The 19,899-nt window shown below is 44.5% G+C and overlaps 1 protein-coding gene across 1 annotated transcript in view; it reads left to right on the top strand.

Moving 5' to 3' along the window:
* SV2B (synaptic vesicle glycoprotein 2B) overlaps positions 1-19,899 on the top strand; it is an 84,826-nt gene that overhangs the window by 16,412 nt on the left and 48,515 nt on the right. The window contains exons 2-3 of the mRNA XM_004709890.3: positions 12,408-12,588; positions 12,994-13,145. Of these exons, the coding sequence (XP_004709947.1) occupies positions 12,408-12,588; positions 12,994-13,145 (333 nt within the window). The remainder of the gene's footprint in view (positions 1-12,407; positions 12,589-12,993; positions 13,146-19,899) is intronic.

The raw sequence follows: 19,899 nt of genomic DNA, 5'->3' as shown, positions 1-19,899 counted from the left end.
GCCCCTTCCTTTCACCCAACCACTCTACGCCCTTGGGAGAAAGGACTGGTGGCGCCCATGCAGGAGACCCAGTTTCCATCCTTGGCCAAGGTACCTCATGCATCGTCACCTCCTGTGTGTGCGTGGATTCCTGGCGTGTTGCTATGAGGATGAACAATTTCAGAGGCTCTTCCACACTAAGATGAATTAGGAGGAAAGGCCTGGTGATCTACTTCTGAAATTTAGCCCGTGAAAACCCCATGGTTCCACCACTGCATAGCAGGCGCCTGGTTCAGGACAGGGAACTGCTTTGTTTTGTGAGGCTGGGGTTTCCATGGGTTGGGGCTGACTCAAAGGCAGCTAAGAGCGCTGTTTGGTTTAACACCCATGGTTTTCCTTTCCCTGCTGAGACAGGTGCCAAGAGGGTATGTTCTGTCTGTTTTAGGTGCTATGATATGTGCCACTTTTCTGGAAGAATACTTGTCCCTGTGTCTCTCAAGGACATTGAACTCCTTTATTTGCTTTGACCTCATGAATCCTTTAAAAAAAATCATTTTATTGGGCGCTTGTACGACTCTTATCACAATCCATCCATCCATCCATTGCGTCGAGCACAGTTGTTCATTTGTTGCCATCCTCATTCTCAAAACATTTTCTTTCTACTTGAGCCCTTGGTACATGATTCATTTTTAAACAATCTATTCTGACCCAGTAACTAAAAATGCAGACAAGAACAAATGCACAGTCCTGCTTCGGCTGAGTTATTTAGCTGTTTATCGAGTGGAAAAAAATGAACTTATGAAACTTCAAATACAGAGTGGTCCGAAGCACATGAATGAGTATGTGGTTGAATGCATACGGATACCTGAAGAGAAGATTGCAGCGTGCCACCAGCAGCCGGCTCTGAGTGGTTGGTACTGCTTGGTGCTATTGAGCCAGTTCTGACTCATGGTGACCTGATCTACCCACAGAATGGTTCTGACTCCTGCTCCCAATGGTTATATTGTTGCAGCCCCTGTGACAGCTTCTTTTCTCAAGAGTCTTCATGATGCCCTGCTCCAGGGACTGGTCCCTCCTGGTAACATGTCCATATGGTGTGAGATGAAGTCTTTACATCCTTGCTCCCAAGGAATGTTCTAGAAGTACATCTTCCGTGACAAATTTGGTCGTTTGTCTGACTCTCCGCCGTGTAGCCCTTGTTCTTTATCACCACCACAATCCAAGGGCACTGGTGCTTCTCTGATCTGCCTTGGCCATTGTTCAGCGAGGTCATGGAAACACTATGGCCTGGGTCGGACCCTCATTAGTCTTCAAGGTAACGTCTTTGCTCTTTAATACACACATGTCTGAACTGAAACCCAATTAGCAATACATGTTGATTGACCCTTGAATAAGTGTTAGCTCCTACACCCCCCTCCCCCTCCCCCCAACCAAAAAAATTTTGATTTCAAAATCTTGTGAAGAAAACTTGAAAAGTATTTTCGGAATGACAAGCCTCTTTAAGAGAGCCTGGCTCCACGGGAAAAGTTGAGGTCCGTTCAAAGGGTATGACTAAATCGGAGACTTTTATGCGATGCTCTCTCCTTGGGGATCCTTTAATATGTGGTTGGCTTGATTTGAAAATCTTTTCCAACTTAATTTTACTTTACTAACCCTGTAGGTTTCTAAAGTCATGGTTCATTGTAAGCTGCACTACTAATGACAATAATAGCAATTTTTATTAACTGTGCATTTACTTCTGTGTTAAGCTTTCTGCTAGATAGCTTAAATCCACTCTCTCCTAATTCTCATAATTCCAAAAGATGAGCAACAGTGATTACGGATGGTATGTAGTTTGCCCAAGATCGTGCAGCTGATCAATGGTGAATCCAGGACTTCAGCCCAGGATGTCTCATTAAAAAACCAGCCTTCTGCTTTCCTGGTATCTGTCACCTACCAGCGCTGGCAAGGAGCCCTGGTGGCACATCGGCCTGCTAGCCTCGAGGTCGCTCTGTGGGAGAGAGATGAGACTTGCTGCTCTGGGGGTCATTCAGAGCCTGGGAGACCCTGTGGAGCAGTTCTCCTCTCTCCTATAGCTCTGTTGCTACAAGCCAGGATTGGCTTGACAACAGTACTGCCATCAAGTTGATTCTGTCTCAGAGCAGCCCTACAGGACAGAGTAGAATGGCCCCTGTGGGTTTCAGAGAATTAAAGACGATAGGCTTTTTAGCTTTCAAACTAGTCGCTCTATAGCAATTTTTGATAACCGCACTGTGCTCTGATCACCAACATTTATTGCCTTAATTTCTTCTGCTAAAGACAGGGTGTTTTTTAAAAATAATTTTATTGGGGGCTCATACAACTCTTTTTTTTTTTTTTTGCAAAATGCAACAGACATTTTAATTTATACATGAGAAAAGGAAGTTCAAAAGGGCATGCATTTCAAGTTATTGCAGGTTATCTGTGAGAGAATTTCTGCAAGTAAAACATGTTTTAATTTAACCAACAGTAGTATAAAATCATGACAAAAATCTTCTCTCTGGTCATGTTGCCCATGACAAATTACTATGATGTTGTATGTTTAGAGCAAGATGTCAATACAGCATCATTCCCATGGCATTTTGGTTTTCTTCTGGAGATTCAAGCTGTTTTTCTTGGGATAAATGCAGCAGCAAAACACAAACCAGTTGGTCAAAAAAGCACTTCTGCCATAACTCCAATAATTTTCAGGACACATCAACCGACAGTCGTTTTGTCATTCCCGCTTTTTAAGGATTACATCTCTGCACCGTTGCCTTAAGCACGTCTGTAAAAGCGTGCTCTCCGTTCAGCCAGTTTACTGACTAGAGCCTGGTTGAGTGAATTTAGTTGGTTGGTCCATTTATTGAATGCCGTATATTGTGCGCCACCCCTCTTCTGATGATCCGGTTTCAGGAGCTGGTTGACTCGAGGTTCAGTAATCAGTTTAGGACCGTGGTGAGTCAGCCCCCCAAGAGGGTGGGAGGTGTTTCAGAGCCTCTAGGAGGAAAAGCCCAGGGGTAAAAGGAGTGCTCTGCTGTTTTCTGTCCAGGAGAGAGACTTGAGAGCAAACAGATTGGTGAGTGGGTAGGATAAGGCCCAGGGGCAGCTCAAGTGGAATAAAAGGCTGATTGCTCTTTACAAAAGATTAAGTCAGCTCCTATCTGACTCAGCCCTTTCTCAAATGCAAGTAGAACTCTACTGGCGCACATCGATGCTCCTGCACCTCTGGTACACCCGGGGACTTAAGTGTGTCTGGGTTTATCTTTTTAATCAGAATCCCTTTGATCTGAGGGAATTCATAGAATGTTTTGTGGTTTTCATGGATGGATGTATAAAGCACAGGGAAAGCGGCTCAGAAATTAGTCATTTCATTTATCAGTTTCTAAATGAAGCTGAAAGGCCCTGAGAAGGTTGGCGATTTTTCTTCCAATCACACAGCCAATGACTGGTCCCTTTAGAACCCAAGGCCAGGCTCTGTCTCCCCTCACTTCCCCCCTGTGTTGCTAAGAGGAGGGGTGTACCCCTCACTAGTGTGGCACTTGGAAAAGGGCCATTAGCCAGAAAAATAAACTTTTATTCAGTGCTCTCGTGATGGAGTGGATTACACGTTGGGTTGCTAACTACAAGGTAAACAGTTCGAAATTACCAGCTGATCTGAGGGAGAAAGATGAGGCTTTCTACTCCTGGGAAGACTTAGAGTCTGGAAAAGCTACAAGGAGTGTCCTATTGGGTGGCTAAGGAGTTGGCCTCAACTGGACAGCAGTGAGTGAGTGTTCTTCTGGTGGTGCTGCAGGATACGCGCAGGGCTGCTCACTGTAGGTTGATGGTTCAAACCCACCAGATGCTCAGAGGGAGAACGATGAGACTGTCTGCTCCCACACCATTTACAGCCTCAACCTTCCTACGGAGCAGCTCTCCCCTGCCCTCTAGGGCTGCCCTGAGCAGTTAGGTTTGTGTGTTCTTTGAAAGGGACCAAGGCCAGTGATGTAGAGATTGCCTGGCAGTAAGGAGATCTCTGGCCTACTCCTTTAATTCTCGCCCTTGCCCCCCAGTTAAAATGATTTTTTAAAAGATTTTAATTTGGGTAAATGACGGAAAAGGATGTATGGACCAGGGAATGGCACCCCAGCAGACTCCACTGGGAAATACTCATAAAGGTCAACGGACAGACCTGGAACTGTGTGAGGGCTTTGCAATGTTTACTCTTTCTTTCTTTCTTTCCTTTTCTTTTTTCTTTTGTTGTATTAGCTGTTGTTGATTTATTTTTGTCTTCTTTTTTATGTTTGGCTTTGCTTTGTGTTTGCACATGTTGTCTGTGCATGTCTATCTGGACAAGAGAAGCCAGATGAACAATCTGGAGGAGAGAACAGTGGGAGCGACAGCTGTGAGGGGAAGGGGCGCGGATGGGAGAGGGGACGTGTGGGAAAAGGAGGGGGTGCCAACAAACCTCGGGACAAGGGAAGAATAGGTGATCTAAAATTGATGGCGAGGAGGGCTCGATCAAGGGCAGTGTAATCGAGAGGAATTACCAAAACCTGAATGAAGGCCAAACATGATAGTGGAACAAGAGTAAAGTAAAAGGAAATAGAGGAAAGAACTGGGAGGCAAAGGACATTTATAGAGGTCTAAATGCAGGCATGTGTATATGTAAATACATTTATATATAATGACAGGGGAATCGATCTATGTACATATATTTGTTTATAAAGTATTACAGCAGCAGATGGACATTGGGCCTCCACTCAAGTACCCCCTCAACGCAAGAACATTTTGTTCTACTAACACGGCACTCTGTGATCGCTGAAGCCAAAATGGGTGCATAAGCAAATGTGGTGAAAAAGCTGATGGTGCCCGGTTATTAAAAGATATAACACCTTGGGTCTTAAAGGCTTGAAAATAAGCAAGTGGCCATCTAGCTGAGAAGCAACAAACTCTTTTGGAAGAAGTACACAAGCCTGTGTGATCATGAGGTGTCAATGGGATCAGGTATCGGACATCCAAGACCCAAAACAAAACAAACAAACAAAAATCATATCAATGGGAATGAGGGGGAGGGCAGAGTGGAGATCCAAAGCCCATCAGTAGTCAATTGGACACCCCTGTCAGAGGGCCACAAGGAAGAGGAGAGCCAGTCAGGGTGCAGTGTAGCAATGATGAAACATACAACTTTCCTCTAGTTCTTTAATCCACCCACCACTATCATTACCCCAATTCTATCGTAAAAATCCGGCTAGACCAGAGCATGTACACTTGTACAGATAAGAGCTCGCAACACAGGGAAGCCAGAACAGATAAGCCCCTCAGGACCAAGAAGGGGAGCAGCGATACTAAGAGGGGAAGGGAAGGGTGGGGGGTAGTAAGTGGGAACCGATCACAATGATCAACGTATTGCCATCCTCCCAGGAGGATGGACAGCAGAAAAGTGGGTGAAAGGAGACAGCGGTCAATGTAGGACATTAAAAAAGAGAGAATACTTTATAAATTATCAAGGGGACATGGGGGAGGGAGGGGGAAAGGGAAGGGAAAAAATGAGGAGTTGATACCAAGGGCTCATGGTTTGAAAAAGATGATGACAACCTATGTACAGATGTGTTTGACACAATAGATATATGTATGGATTGTGATAAGAGCTGTAAGAGCCCCTAATAAACTTAAAACTGGGGGAAAAAAGCATGCATGTAGGTATTTATCACCAAAGATTCCTAGCATAACCTGGTCTGGGATGAAAAAACAAATCAGTTCATTGATTTTTGACAGTCTCACCAAGGTACAATTCACATATCCAGACATTTCACCAGTTCAGTCACATTCATGGGAGCTGCCCCATGTCCCTTTCTAACTGTGACTCCAGTTGTTGCCTCACAGGTGTACCTGCCTGGGTTTCACACACAGAAAAACATACAAAATCCCAAACAAAACACAAACACATGCCCCCACCATAACAGAATGTAACAGAACAACATCCATCAATAACAAAGTCCAAATCATTAAAACAGAAACAAATAGTGATACATTGGCTCAAGAGCGAGATCAAATGACATGGTGTCACATTTTGACCTCACCACAACTGCCCTGCAGTGACCCTGTCCGATAACTAGTCTTTCCCATCCCTGTTCATAGTCACAGGGGAGCCACCTGAGGCTTAGTCTACAGGACCCTGTGATAGGTTTTGTGCTTATGCTGTCAACCATAACCTTCAACAAACAGTGTTTAGAATTTAAGCTCTGATACTGTTACCTCCTCCAGGTTAGCTCTTTAGTATTTACCACTATGGGGTCACATAGGCTGGTGTGCTTCTTCGGTGTGGGGTTCGCTGATGCCTCACTTGGATCGAAGACAACCCTTTAAGGCCCTAGAAGCTAATCTTTCTGATAGCCGCTTTCTTCACCATACTGGACGATAGACCCGTATCGTCAGTGATCACTTCACAGTGCCCCCCAGGTTTTTCTTTCCAGTTTTTAATTGTTGTTGAGCATATACACAGCAGTATCTACACAAATTTAACAACTTCTATGTGTGCAATTCAGTAACACTGTGACACATTCATTCTCCTCTCTCTCTGAGTTGTTCTTCCCTCACTAACGGAAACTCACTGGCCTCTACTCAACCACCTCAGTGGCTATTGCCAGTTTGATCTCATATAGCTAGATCTTTAGAGGAGCAGACTGCGCAGTGCGTCTTCTCTTCCTTTGTGGACCCATCTGCACATGCTCACGGGTGCCCATGCATGCGTTTTCTCTGTCTCTCTCTCACACACACTCTGTCGGTCTCTCTCTCTCTGGTTCTCTCTGCAAGTCACTTGTGATTTGGCCTCTGTCTTGGCTCCAGCCTTAATCCCTCATCGAGTCTTCCATGTGCACAATGCTCTACTCAGCTCATCTACTTTTAGTTAGTCGCCTAAACGCACCAGACTTCTGTTCGTCTCTCCATTGGTTGCCCTTCCCAACTAGCAACACGGGACCTGGCTACTTCTCGTTGTCCTTCAAGAGCGACTCAGTACCTTTCCCTCCGAAGCTTCTCGCATTGAGCCTTCTGGCTGTGAGAATACCTGATGTCGACCTTTATTGGAACACTTTTTTCCTCATGGGAAGATAATCGTAGATTTTTTATTGTTTGTCTCCATGAAAGGGAAGAACCATGTCCCATTTAACAAGTGGTCCTATGACTAAGCAGTGAATTAATATAGAAGCAAAAATCTGACCAAGGATTAGCTCTATGGGACAGCAAAGTGCAGCTGTTACACATATTACCCGGATCCAACTCTTGCTTTTTGACTAGTAGACTCTTGGGAAGCTACCTAAAGTCTCTGTGAATCACTCTGCCCTCTGACGCCTCGGGGTAGTAAGAGTACCTGTCTCAGAGGGTGGTTGCAGACATTAAGTGAGATGGAAATGCCTGTGAATTGCGTAGTGAAGATCCTGGCACGTGGTTTGTGCTTACTCTGTATTTGCTACTTTGCTATTATTATGTGATGTATCAGGTTAAGTTTGACAAGTATTCTCTGTCTAGTTACCTATTGCTGTATAATGATTCTAGTTTAAAGCTAGCACTGTTTATTTTGTTCATGAATTTGCAAGAACGGCAGGACTTGACCATCCAAGCTCCTTAGTTCTATTAAGTGTTTGCTCGGTGTCCTGAAGACTCAGGGTGGAATCATTTCGAGACTTGCTCACACACATGTCTAGTGGCTGATGCCACGTGGCTAGTGTCAGCTGGCCCTCAGTGGGGGTGTGGCTGAAACACCTACATATGACGTCTTCATTTGCCTAGAGTTTCTTCTCACCTTGGTGGCCGGGCTCCAAATGAAAGCACCCCAAGAGAAGAAGAGCCAGTGGAAGCTCTATCTCCCTTCTCCACCCAGCCTTGGGAGACCTGCAGTGGCATGTCTGCTGCATTGTAAATAGATACCCATTTGCTGACATAGGACAAATTAGTGGTGAGCAGCTTGCTGGTTGGAGCAGGGAAGGTCGGCTGTGGGGTTTTCTTAGATGAGGTAATGAGATAAATAGCCCAATGCAGCATGCAGGTTTGACGCGCCTCAGTTGAGCCTTCTGCTTGTTTAAACTGATCAGCGACAGCTTTATCAATGTCCCTAAAACATGGAGTGTACGTTCTCGGTGCCATTTTATTTTGGTGGGTGGTCTCCCATTCCATTTCGACAGAATGGGACAATCTTAAGATAAGGTCCACAAAGACACTTTGTCCGAGCATATAGCCACCTCTGTTGGAAACGTCTGAGAAATTGTTGGGAGTTCTGTAGACCAGATATGCAGAAAAGGGGCTACACTTTCCTCCCCACAAGGTGGACCAAATCCAGTCTACATTTTGGTATGCTATCGTCACCGTGGACCTTCAGAAGACCAGGTACAGGGTTTGCCTAATCTTAACTCATTTTCTTAAACACAAGTGTCAGTGACCTAACAGAATGGGAAATTGCTCAATCCATTTTCTAATCTGTGGGTTGGGAAATTGGTGATGTAAGGAGAAACAGGATCCTCTTGGTTCCTGAGCCTTCCTATTCCACTTCCCTGAGCATCTTCCAAGTCTGAAGAGAAACCTCAGGGCCAAGAGGAGCACAAGTTCAACCACTGCCTACTTTTCTGGATCAAGAAGCTGGTCTCAGTGGATTCAGACAGCCTGCTCTGCTCAGCTCTAAGGAGCTTTCCTTGCTTCCTCTTTAAGCTTTCGAGGAAATGGTGTGGGAACCTTGTCAGACCTCATCTGGCTTCTCAAGGGGGAAGGCAAATCCAACTCCACATCTGCCCCGGGGTGATGCCTGTGTTCAGACATGCCCCCCCTTCCCTTCTTCTTTACCCTAACCTTGACACTGACCGTTCCTTCTGTGACACTTCTACTTTCCTGTTGGGTTCGGTAATGTGTTGGAATGGCCACACAGAGCTCACAGATAACACTCAAGATTATGGGGGTTTATTAGGGAAGCTAACAGGTTATAAAATATTAAGGATACAGTTATTTGGCCACAATATCTCTCCTCAGCCATGCTCATAGTTCTGTTAATCTTTGGCCCTCAGTCTTTCAGCCATGCGGTCCCTTGGCCTCTGACATGCTTGGTCAAGTGTTGCGAAGCTCCTTTAGTGCTGGTAAAGTGCCTTTGGGACAAAAGGCATCCCACTTGGCAAGCCAGCCTCCTGCCCAACGGTACTCTGAAATATTGGTTCACTGAACCAGGAAGCCTCGTGACCTTTGCGCTGCTTCTCTGCTCTGCCTCGTGGTCTTGACCCTGCTCCTCTGCCACCTCTCCATCAAGCATCTTGCTCCTTTTTCTTCCTGGTGGTGGCCTTCTCTCTTTCTGCTTCTGAGACGGCTCTCTTTCTATCCAGAAGAATGACAGAATTTACCGATACCCCTCTGAGAAGCCTCTATACTTTGTTTGCATGCTCCCACCCTGCCCGTTGGCGGCTGTCATTAAGAGACGGAGGAATCCTACCAACTAATTTCACTTCAACACAGCAATTCAGACCAACATGGACATGCTAGCAAGAGACAGAGAACTTGAATGTTTTAATTCCATCCCAGGGGTAGCTCAGAACCATGAGTTACTAAGAAGAATAAAGATTCTAGGTATGTTTCTGAGAAATATCGTTGTGATTTTTTTTTTGTGTGCTTCAGCGTGCCTACATTCCAATAGCAGTAAGTAAACATTGCCTTTACCCAGACCAGTGGCTTTGGGATTTCTACTCCCATCGAGTTACAGTCTCAAAAACGCACAGGGTCAGTTCTGCCCTTCCCTATAAAGGGGCCATGCTTAGGCATGGACTGATGCTCGTAGTGGGAAACTAACACTGAGGGAAATAGGATGAGGACTATATTCCCTAGCTCATTACAGAGGGAATCTGGAAAGCTGGTATTCCATGGAAGGAAAGCCTCCACTTTGGTCAGTTAGAGGTAAAGTCGAAGTACATCACCCTGCTTTAAAAACTCGTTCCCACACATTCTCCCCTGAACAGCTATGCTGCCTAGAGTGAGCACGTTGTTGATTGTATCTCCCTATAGAAGCGGACATTATCCTTTTGCTTTCTCTTCCCGCCATGACACCCATGCCCCCTTCTACATTCCCCCAATGCAGGTGTCAGGTTTCTTCACCTGTGAGCTCAGGGACCTTATTGTAGATTCCACCCACCTTGTGACGCATGTCACTATTGTATATGCATGTCTACAGGTGAACTATAGATGTCTCAAGATAGTAAAGGCTCGCTCTCACTGCTCCCAGTTCAGGGTGGTCCCTCAAGAGGAGCTGAGGTGAGCATGTTACCATAAAGTGTGTCTGACTCTTTTATTTTATTCTCTCCCCTATCTTTCTTATCCTCTATGACTCTACTATAATCTTTATATATTATCGCGTACATTTACACCATCTGGCCTGTTGGTTGTTGGAGGCTGGTTTCCTCTGACAGGTCACGAGTGTTTTTGTTGATAGACCAGTAGTGGACGGGTTCCCTAAGAAACACTTGGGCGGGGGCTAGGTTTTTGTTGACGTCACAGAGTTTGGGTCTTACTTTTGCAGATTCAGATTAAGAAGGGTGGAGTTGAATACCTGGTGTGTGTGTGTGTGTGTGTGTGTGCGCGCGCGCGCGCATTAGATAGCAGACATGTATCTACCAGGTATTCTGAGGTGTGGATGTGGCTACATTAATCCAAAACCCAGTGCCATTGAGTCCATGCGTCCTTCCAGCCACCATATGTAGAATTTTTGAGGCTGTAAGTCTTTACTGGAACAAATAACCTCATTTCCCCCCCTCCCCCCCCCCAGTGATTGGTAGTCATCAGTCAACCCTCGTGCAAGTATGAGCTGTCCTAAGAAAATACATTTTGTATGCGTAATAAAGGCACTCTGGTCGTGCTGTTGGGTAAGTGTTGAGCTGCTAACCGTAAGGTTGATGGTTCTAATCTACCAGCCAGATTAAGACAGACTTGGTAAAAAGGGCCGCTGGTCTCCTTCTGAAAATCAGTCAATATAAGAAAGCCCTGTGGATCACAGCAGAATATTATCTGATGCAGTGCTAGAATAATGAAAAGATGGCACGGGACTGGGGAAATGCTTTTCTGTTACATATACACACGTGAGTTGAAGCCAACTCTATAGCAATGAACAATAATCACTTGTATAAAATATACAGAACAGGCAAATAGATAGAGACCAACATTTATTAATGATTGCCAGATGTGGGAGAGAGAGGTAGAGGAAGCGGGTCTTTGATTAGATGGCACTAAGTTTCTGTTACAAGGGAAGTTTGGAAGTGGATCGTGCGGGTGGTGCACAGCTTGAAGAACATAATTAATGTTACTGAAATGTACATGTAAAATGGCAAGTAATATATATATATATATATATAAGCTCTGTGTCATAGGAGGTTACATGTTGGGCTGCTAACCACAAGGTCTGCAGTTTGAAACCACCACCCCCCTGCTCCATCTTCATGTAGGGGTTGGGATTCCAACACTTATTTTGGGGACACAATTCAGTCTACAGTAACAACAGTAGGAATAAAAACATAATATATGTAACCCATTTAGCACAGTGGTTGACAATTTGCAAACACTGAATACTTCGTATAATAACAGATTATCTATTTGCCCTGGAGGTTTTGTCATCTTTAGGAAGGTTATGGCTTTCATCAAATACCATCGTGTGGCTAAAACCATCTATTTCCATGGTACATACACAAACTGATTGTGCCATAAGGTAAGTAGTCGTTATGTGTGTTTTCTGTTTTCTTCCACGGTCTACTTAGTGGTCTAGACATCTGTTGGAGTTTGGAGAAAGCCCTTCTTGGGTGTTGATCTTGGGTGGTACAAATGGTCGGTGTGCTCGGCTCCTAACTGAAGGGGGAGGAGTTTGAGTTCAACAGAGGCACCTGGGAAGAAAGGCTGGGGACCCCTTTCTAAAAAACCCAGTGATTGAAAATCCTCTGGAACACAGGTCTACGCTGAGACACTTAGGGAGACACATGTGGTGGCTTCTGCGCAAGGTCCCCCGCTGGCTTTTTGCGAAGGTAATCACTGTGTTGACATTCACCATTTTCTTCCTTTCCTATGCTTTCCAAATCCATTTTGCCACACTTTCATCCTGGAAATTTGCACACAGCCCCTCCTATGAGAACTTCTATAGCATGAACTGCAGCATCTTATCTGATTTAGAAATAAAATTACAACATTTTCTTGGTCTGTGTGATCTATTTGGGTTTGTGTCAATCTGTGTTAATCCGGTAAGGCTATTAAAAAATAACTTTGTTAGAAGGTCACGTTTGAATAGCATTGTTGATTTACCATATCCATCTGGTATATTCCACCTCTGATCTCTGTAACCCGGGATTTTGAGGACAGGTAACAATGAGTTTTGGCTTTTCTAAAACATTGGGTGACCTCTAATCCTCACTTTCTGTCTCCCATCTCTCCCCTCCTCCCAGGGCTGATAGTCTACCTAGGAATGATGGCGGGGGCCTTCCTCCTGGGGGGCCTGGCAGACAAGTTGGGCAGGAAGAGGGTTCTCAGCATGTCTCTGGCCATCAATGCCTCTTTCGCCTCCCTCTCCTCCTTTGTGCAAGGGTATGGAGCCTTCCTCTTCTGCCGACTCATCTCTGGAATAGGGTATGTAATCTACTTGCCTTGGTCCATACAGATCAGCGGGGCACTATTTCAATGGAACACCTCTAAGTGGGACCTGCAGCAACCCTGCACCGAGTTATCTGTCAACTTGCAAAATCCAGTGATGGGAAACCTTAGAAAGGAGCAAGGTTGTAAAATCAGTGTATCTGACCGAAATAGCGTGAGACTTTTCCCCAACAGTTAGTGAGGAGCTGCCTGCTAGTCAGTCTTTGCTCAGCAGTCTTGGTTTACTAAAGTAGGGTGGTCTCTTGTGGGAAACCTGGCACCCCTCAAATCAGTGGGTTCGTTCATCAGAGAGCTCTCAGGGTGGAGTATAGGGCAGCGTTGTTTCTGCTATGATAACTTCTCATATATGGCTTGATGCTTTCTGGTGTTTTCTTTTTGCAGTATTGGAGGTGCACTGCCAATTGTGTTTGCCTATTTTTCGGAGTTCTTGTCTCGGGAGAAGAGAGGCGAGCACCTCAGTTGGCTGGGCATCTTCTGGATGACTGGGGGCATCTACGCATCTGTGATGGCCTGGACCATCATTCCACACTACGGTGAGTCCATTGCCTTCCATTTGCCCAGGGGCCCAGCTTTCTACAGTGTCTGCTGCCAAACAAACTTGTCTGTCCTCAGGCTTATTCCTCATAGTTGCAATCACTTCCTGTGGGAGACCGTGAACTTTCTAGAGCATTTCTCACAGCAGACATATGGCTCGTGCACACATCTTTCTGGAAACAATACAGTCAATCTGCCTTTGTCACCCTCACTCCCTGCTCCCTCATTTAGAACATCTCTCCCTCTCTTCCTTTTGTCTCCCCTTCTACAGCAGAGTGGTTAACCGAAAGATCGGTGATTCCACCCCACCGGCCTTTCTCATAGAAAAAGAGGTGACTGTGTTTTTATCAACATAGAGTCTGATAGGGTTGCTATGAGCTGGAATTCACTACGGACAATATATGTTTTCAATATAACCTCAAAGGTGCAATGGTTAAGGACTCGATTACGCAATACAAGCTTGGCCATTCGATCCGACACAGCAGTTCCCCGGGAGAAGAATCTGGAGAACTGTTCTCAGGAAGATTACATCCTAGACAGCCCTATGGGGCAGTTCTACTATAATAGACTTGACAACACCAACAAAACGCCCATCTTCCCATGTTTCTTCCTTCCCTTGCTTTCAGTTGAAAGGATTGCATCCTTCATTTGTTCATGGGCTTTAGTGACTCCATTTGAAAGCAGTTGGTAACATAGTGGGAGGGGGTAGGATCCCAGAGGAGGCAGCAGATAAGTTGGGCAGGAAGAGGGTTCTCGGCATGCCTCTGGCCATCAGTGCCTCTTTTGCCACCCTCTCCTCCTTTGGGCAAGCACATCCACCCTCGTGCTTGCCATCCGTCTTGTTGGGCTGCAGAAATGTGAGAGGAAAGTGACCCTTAGAGACGAGGTTCTTGTTTCAGCCAGGACAATTGTATTTTCCTGGGTAATTGCAGACACTGGGTTCTCTAGGTGGCAGCCTTGCAACAGTAACTTTAACTTTTGTTAAGAGGGAAGTAGGGAAGAGGCAAGACTTTTTAATTTCTTTAATTCTTTTCTTTTATTATGCCTTCTGAGTGCACTCAAACCAAACTCACCACCATCAGTGCCAACTCATAGAGAGACTGTAATTGTTTAGGGGAGTGGAAAGCCCTGTCTTTCTCCTGAGGAGATGCTGGTGGTTTTGAATTGCCAACCATATGGATCACAGCCCAGTGAGTAACCACTACACCACAGGGCTCCTGAGTTATACCAGGAGTATAATCCTATTAGATCCCTTCAACAGCATTTTGTGTGGGAACCGAGAGCTGGGTTACCCAGTGATTGGGAGTCTAGGCCTTGCTCTCAGTTAGATTTCTGCAGTCGCCGAGTGTCCAGTCCAATAGTGTGGAATAGACAAGTGCACCCCAGAAGCTCCCCAGGAGTGCCTGGGGGATACAGGTGGTTAACTTGTTTGACTGGTAACCAAAAGGTTAGAGGTTTTAGTCCACTCCGTGGCAACAAACAAACAAACAAAAACAAGTTCTAGCCATCTACTTCTGACAGAGCAGTCATTGAGAACCCGGAGGAGCACAGTTATTCTTCTAGAGCACACGGGGTCATCATGGTTTGAAGTTGTCTTAATAGCAACTGGTTGGAAGCTACCTGACACTTCTCTGCCACCCATTCACTTCCTTAATGCCCTTGTTTTATATCTGACCTTCCAGCTACCAGGGGCTCCATGTCTATATTTTTAACAAGATTTGGTCTAGGTCTAGATAATTCCTACGGTATTAATTAAGGTGATGCGGAGCACATCACTCTCAAAAGCTAATAAACTCTGAGCTCGCAGAGGCTTACAGTATGAGAAGTTTCTTCCTCATGTAAAGTCCAGGCAGAGTTCCTGATTTGCAGGTGGCTGTGTTCCCACTGTAGGTCATGGCCTCAGACTCCTTCAATCATGGGATTCTACCATTGGGAATATGTGCCTTACAAAGTCTTTGTTTTAGTGAAAGGGCATGGGTATTGTACATCGTTTCAAGGGGTAGGTCAGCAAATGGAGCACGACATCTCTCCGCACATTCATTGCTCAGACTCTGCTGCAAAGAAAACTGGGAAATGCGGCCTAGCGGAGTGCCTGGAAAATAGAAAGTGGCTTTGGGAACAGAAGAGCATGTAGTCTGCACCCTGTCTAATATTTGATAACCCTTGGGGTCTAGATCTGAAGCAGAGAAGAAACATGAGCAGGAAAAATTGACCAGCTGAAGAGTTTCCGGATCATTCTAGCATTAAAGGCAGTTCTTTATCATTTTAGATACAAAATTGTATTACCTCTGATATTAGTCTATGCACTTTACTGTTCACGTAAACACACTTGAATATCTGCATTCTATGCTTCCGGGTATATGGTTCTGAGAAATTGCCTCCCCCGCCCACACCCCCACATACACCAACACACAGTTCTTGATAGAATATCAATTCCTCCTTTAACGGACTCAAATGTGGCATTGCTTAGGAACTATTTCCACAGTTAAGTAAAATGATTGAAACACTTTTACAGGGGTCCAAATAAAACCTGAACAATAGTGGGGTTGTGTGACTTGGGATAAGTCACTTCACTTTGTTAAAACCATTGTTTCTTCACCTGCAAAAGGTGATCATTTGCATTAGCCCTCGCTTTCCCCAATTCCCGGGCTGCAAAGAGAGTGTTGAGAACAGTTTCCAGGTGAGCCTCCTACTTGAAGTGGCTTCTTTCTGGGAGGATGGGTGATTGTAGGCCTTTTCCTAATTGCAGATCCCGTGGTCTGTAAGGAAAGCGTTACACCACGCTACACCAAGTCATTGCTTCCTTTGATTACATTAAACGACATTGCCAGCCAATGTCATTCAACCTTCCACTCTATTGCCAAGCTGGGATGATACTAGAGTTGGCGCTACTCAGTGCAGTGACTCATTATGCCATCCGTCATGGGCAGTCCTGGCCATCCTCAGGGTCAAGTCCCCATAACACTGGTGGGTACCCTTGCCTACGCCTGCACACCCAGCCCTCCCCTCTCTCTTGGCTAAGGTGGAGATCCTCCTCTCCCTCAATGGTAGGTGCCTCAGCCCATCTACACACTGAGTGGTGAGTGACATGGGTGGAGGTGCAGGTGATGACAAGTTACCAAATTGGAAGATGGCACCACCCTTGTGATGCCACTGCCTTGGTAGCCCGTCCCCTCCAGTCCACTCACCACCATGGGCCCTGGTGTCACCCACTTTGACAGTACTGGGGGTGCAGTCTGAAGACCTTATCTCCACAACCCGAGTAGTTCCACTGCTCTAGAAGATGGCAGGTCCTCCTTGGGATAGGAAGTGGGATTAATTCCACCCATGCTCCATGTCTATACTACAATAGGTATTATTGACTGAGCTGTTTATCCAAAAAATATGTGTTAAATTTCTGGTTTTGTGCTCAATCCTGTGTGGGAAAGGATTTTTATTTTATTATGTTCATGAGACAATGCCAGGTTAGGGCAGGTTCTAAACAAAATAGACACAGATACACACACAGAGGGTGAGACAAATGCCACCTAATGATTGTCTGCAAGACAAGGGACCTGGGGTGACTGATAACACAGGAATCAACACAGCTAAAACTCAGATTTGGATATTTAGTCTGTAGAGCTATGATAACAGAGTCATCATGTATAGTACTTGTATGAGATTTACCAGCTCCATTTCCCTCCAACCTACCCCCCACTCCCCACAATAGGACATTTATCTATAGAGCCAACCATCTAGATTTCAAATACTGGAAAACTTACAGAGAGAGAGAGAGAGAGAAACAAAACAGTACAGACAAAAGAAAAATAAACAACAACAACAATAACAAAATAAATCAGAGTAAAACCCCAATAGAAAAGAAACAGGAAATATTAAAAACCAGGACACATTTAAAATATGCCAAAAGGGATATTTTAAGTGATACGGTGTTCGATTTTAACCTGCCTGGTTCTGCACCAATCCCTCTCCATTGCACTCTGCATGCTCACAGGTTATTTACATCCCCAGAGGGAATTCGCTGGAGGCTCAATCCATTATCTTTTGATGCTTTCTGTATTGTCGAATATTTTGCCCATGGACTCCTTCCATAGGCAACTCCAGGCTTGGAGTTCTTCTTCTTCAGTTCCTTCACCTTGAGATATGCTGACTCTGTCCCTCTTTCTATCTCAAGATCTCGGCACACTTCAGTACAATACATTGTCTTCCTGAGCTGCCCTTCGAAACTTTCTGTTCAGATATTTCACTTCATCATTTCTTCCATTTGTTTTAGCTACTCTACATTCAAGAGCAAGTTTCAGGGTTTCTTTTTGTTGTTGTTGTTGTTTTGTTTTTAATCGTTTTATTAGGGGCTCATATTACTCTTATCACAATCCATACATACATCAATTGTATAAAGCACATTTGTACATTCATTGCCCTAACATTTGCTCTCCACTTAAGCCCCCAGCATTAGGTCCTCATTTTCCACCTCCTTCCCTGCTCCCCCCTCACTCATGAGCCCTTGATAATTTATAAATTGTTTATTTTGTCATATCCTGCCCTGTCCGACATCTTCCTTCACCCACTTTTCTATTGTCCGTCTCCCAGGGAGGAGGTCACATATAGTTCCTTGTAATTGGTTCCCTCTTTCCAACCCACCCTCCCTCTACCCTCCCAGTATCGCCACTCTCACCACTGGTCCCGAAGGGATCATCTGCTCAGGGTTTCTTCTGACATCTACTTTGGTCTTCTTGTTCCTTCCTGTCTTGAAAAGACCCTTTGCTATCTTTCTGTATGATGTTCTTCCACAGCTTGTTAGGCTTCTGTCATTCGTGCTCAGTGTTCTTGAAATGTTTTCTAAATGGAGTGGGATATATTCAAGGTTATATGTTGGCTCTCATGGACTTGTTATGATTTTCTTCAACTTCAACCTGAAAGACCATATGAAGAGACAATAGAGAATGTCAGTCCCACGTAAGATCATACGAATTTGGCCTGTTTCCCCCTTAAGTGGCAGGACTCATATTAAAAGTCTCATCATCAACTACAATGACACTTTTTAAATCATTTTATTAGGGGCTCATACAACTCTTATCACAATCCATACAGACATCAGTTGTGTAAAGCACATTTGTACATTCATTGCTCGCAATGACACTTCTTAAATACATCTCAAACTTTCCTTGTGCTGATCTTGTATAACATCATTGAATTTCCCCCCTCTTTTTTTAAATAAGAAAAAGTAGCCAAGATGTATGAGTGTCAATGTTAACTCTTTTTGTTCACATAGAGACATAATGTCTGGTCAATATACAGAGAAAGGAGGGTAAAAGCTAGAATTCTATGCAGTACTACACAGTGTCCAATCACCTTCCACCTTCCAGCAGAAGGTGATTTGCCCCACCAAGCCTGGTGCTGTGTTGGTACCATAGTTCTTATTCCATAGTTGAGATGGAAGGGATTACAATTAATTTGTTACAAAATGAGATAGAGACTCTTTTCCCATGGTATTCTGTTCAAAGTATTTTCCCTCTAAATAAATTGAGGACTGTGGTGTAAAGGAGAGAAAAGAGACCTCAAGAACAGGGCAACTGAGCACAAAAGGAAACTCAGCGAAACAAAAATAAACAACTGCACATGATTCCAGGACACATACGGGAATGAAAATGCAAGCTTGGGATCCATCAGTATTCTGTTAGTCATCTTCATCCTTTCCCCCTCCTCCTCCTCCTCCTCCTCATCAGCTCATCATGTTATACACCTTCCTCTTTATTCTCTTCTTCATCAATAGCTTCCAACGGTTTGTTCTCCAGCATCATCTCCTTCCTTTCCTCCATTATCCATGCCAGGATAATGCCGTGTCCTAGCTCATCCGCACCGCCATCCGATGGTCAGTACCAGGTAAAAGAGCTCACGGACTTTATTCTGTGTTTGACTTGAACATTCCATCCAGGTAGCCATTGGATTTCCATCGACTCTGAGAATGGGTCACCTCCCTCATCCAGATGAAATTCTTTGGAGAGAACTTTATTTTTGAAGTTAGGGTTTCCATCAAAATAAAAATCTATTCTGTAAACAGATTGGATATCTTTGAATTCTGTCACTTCAACTCTGGTCAAATAATGGACTGTGGGAACTTTAGATCACTGATAAATGTTGTTACCCAGAAATCTGGGGATTTGGTCATCAATTCTGACTTCATTTGAAAGAATGGCTGGCAGAACTTATGTTTATGTTTATGTTTATGTTCTACTTTCAAAATCTCCTCACTGTCTTGTTCACAAAGTCTATTTCATGTTGTATTTCACCAATTTCTTCCTGCGGTTCCTTTTTGTTTTCTTTTCCCTCTCTTCCTTTGGTGAATTCAGAGAGGGTGAGGTCTCCTGCAGCGTAGATTTCTTCATGTGAGCAATGAACTCAGGGTTCGGTGCCATGCTGCAGGCCTAGTCCAGAATCAGATGGTTGCATGGAAAGAGTTTCTTTATTGCTTTGCTTTTCTGATAGGTATCTGTCTCACACAGGTTGTGGAGTGGGAAGGTTCTACTATATTTTAAAATACAAGCCTCTTTTATAGAGGTATAAATATAGGCGTGCTTATATGTAAATATATTAATATAAAACGGTAGGAATATAGGTCTATGTACATATAGTTATATCTTAAGTATTAAGGTAGCAGCAGACAGATTTGGGGCCACTACACAAGTCCTCCCTCAACACAAGAACACTTTGTTCCAATAGCCTGGCATCCTGTGATGCTCACCTTCCCAATATAAT

Source organism: Echinops telfairi, unplaced genomic scaffold (assembly GCF_000313985.2).
Source record: "Echinops telfairi isolate 266 unplaced genomic scaffold, ASM31398v2 ScPeMD7_7409;HRSCAF=8447, whole genome shotgun sequence".
Lineage (NCBI taxonomy): Eukaryota > Metazoa > Chordata > Mammalia > Afrosoricida > Tenrecidae > Echinops > Echinops telfairi.
The sequence above is the reverse complement of the archived record's forward strand: the minus strand, read 5'-3'. Positions and strand labels throughout refer to the sequence as shown.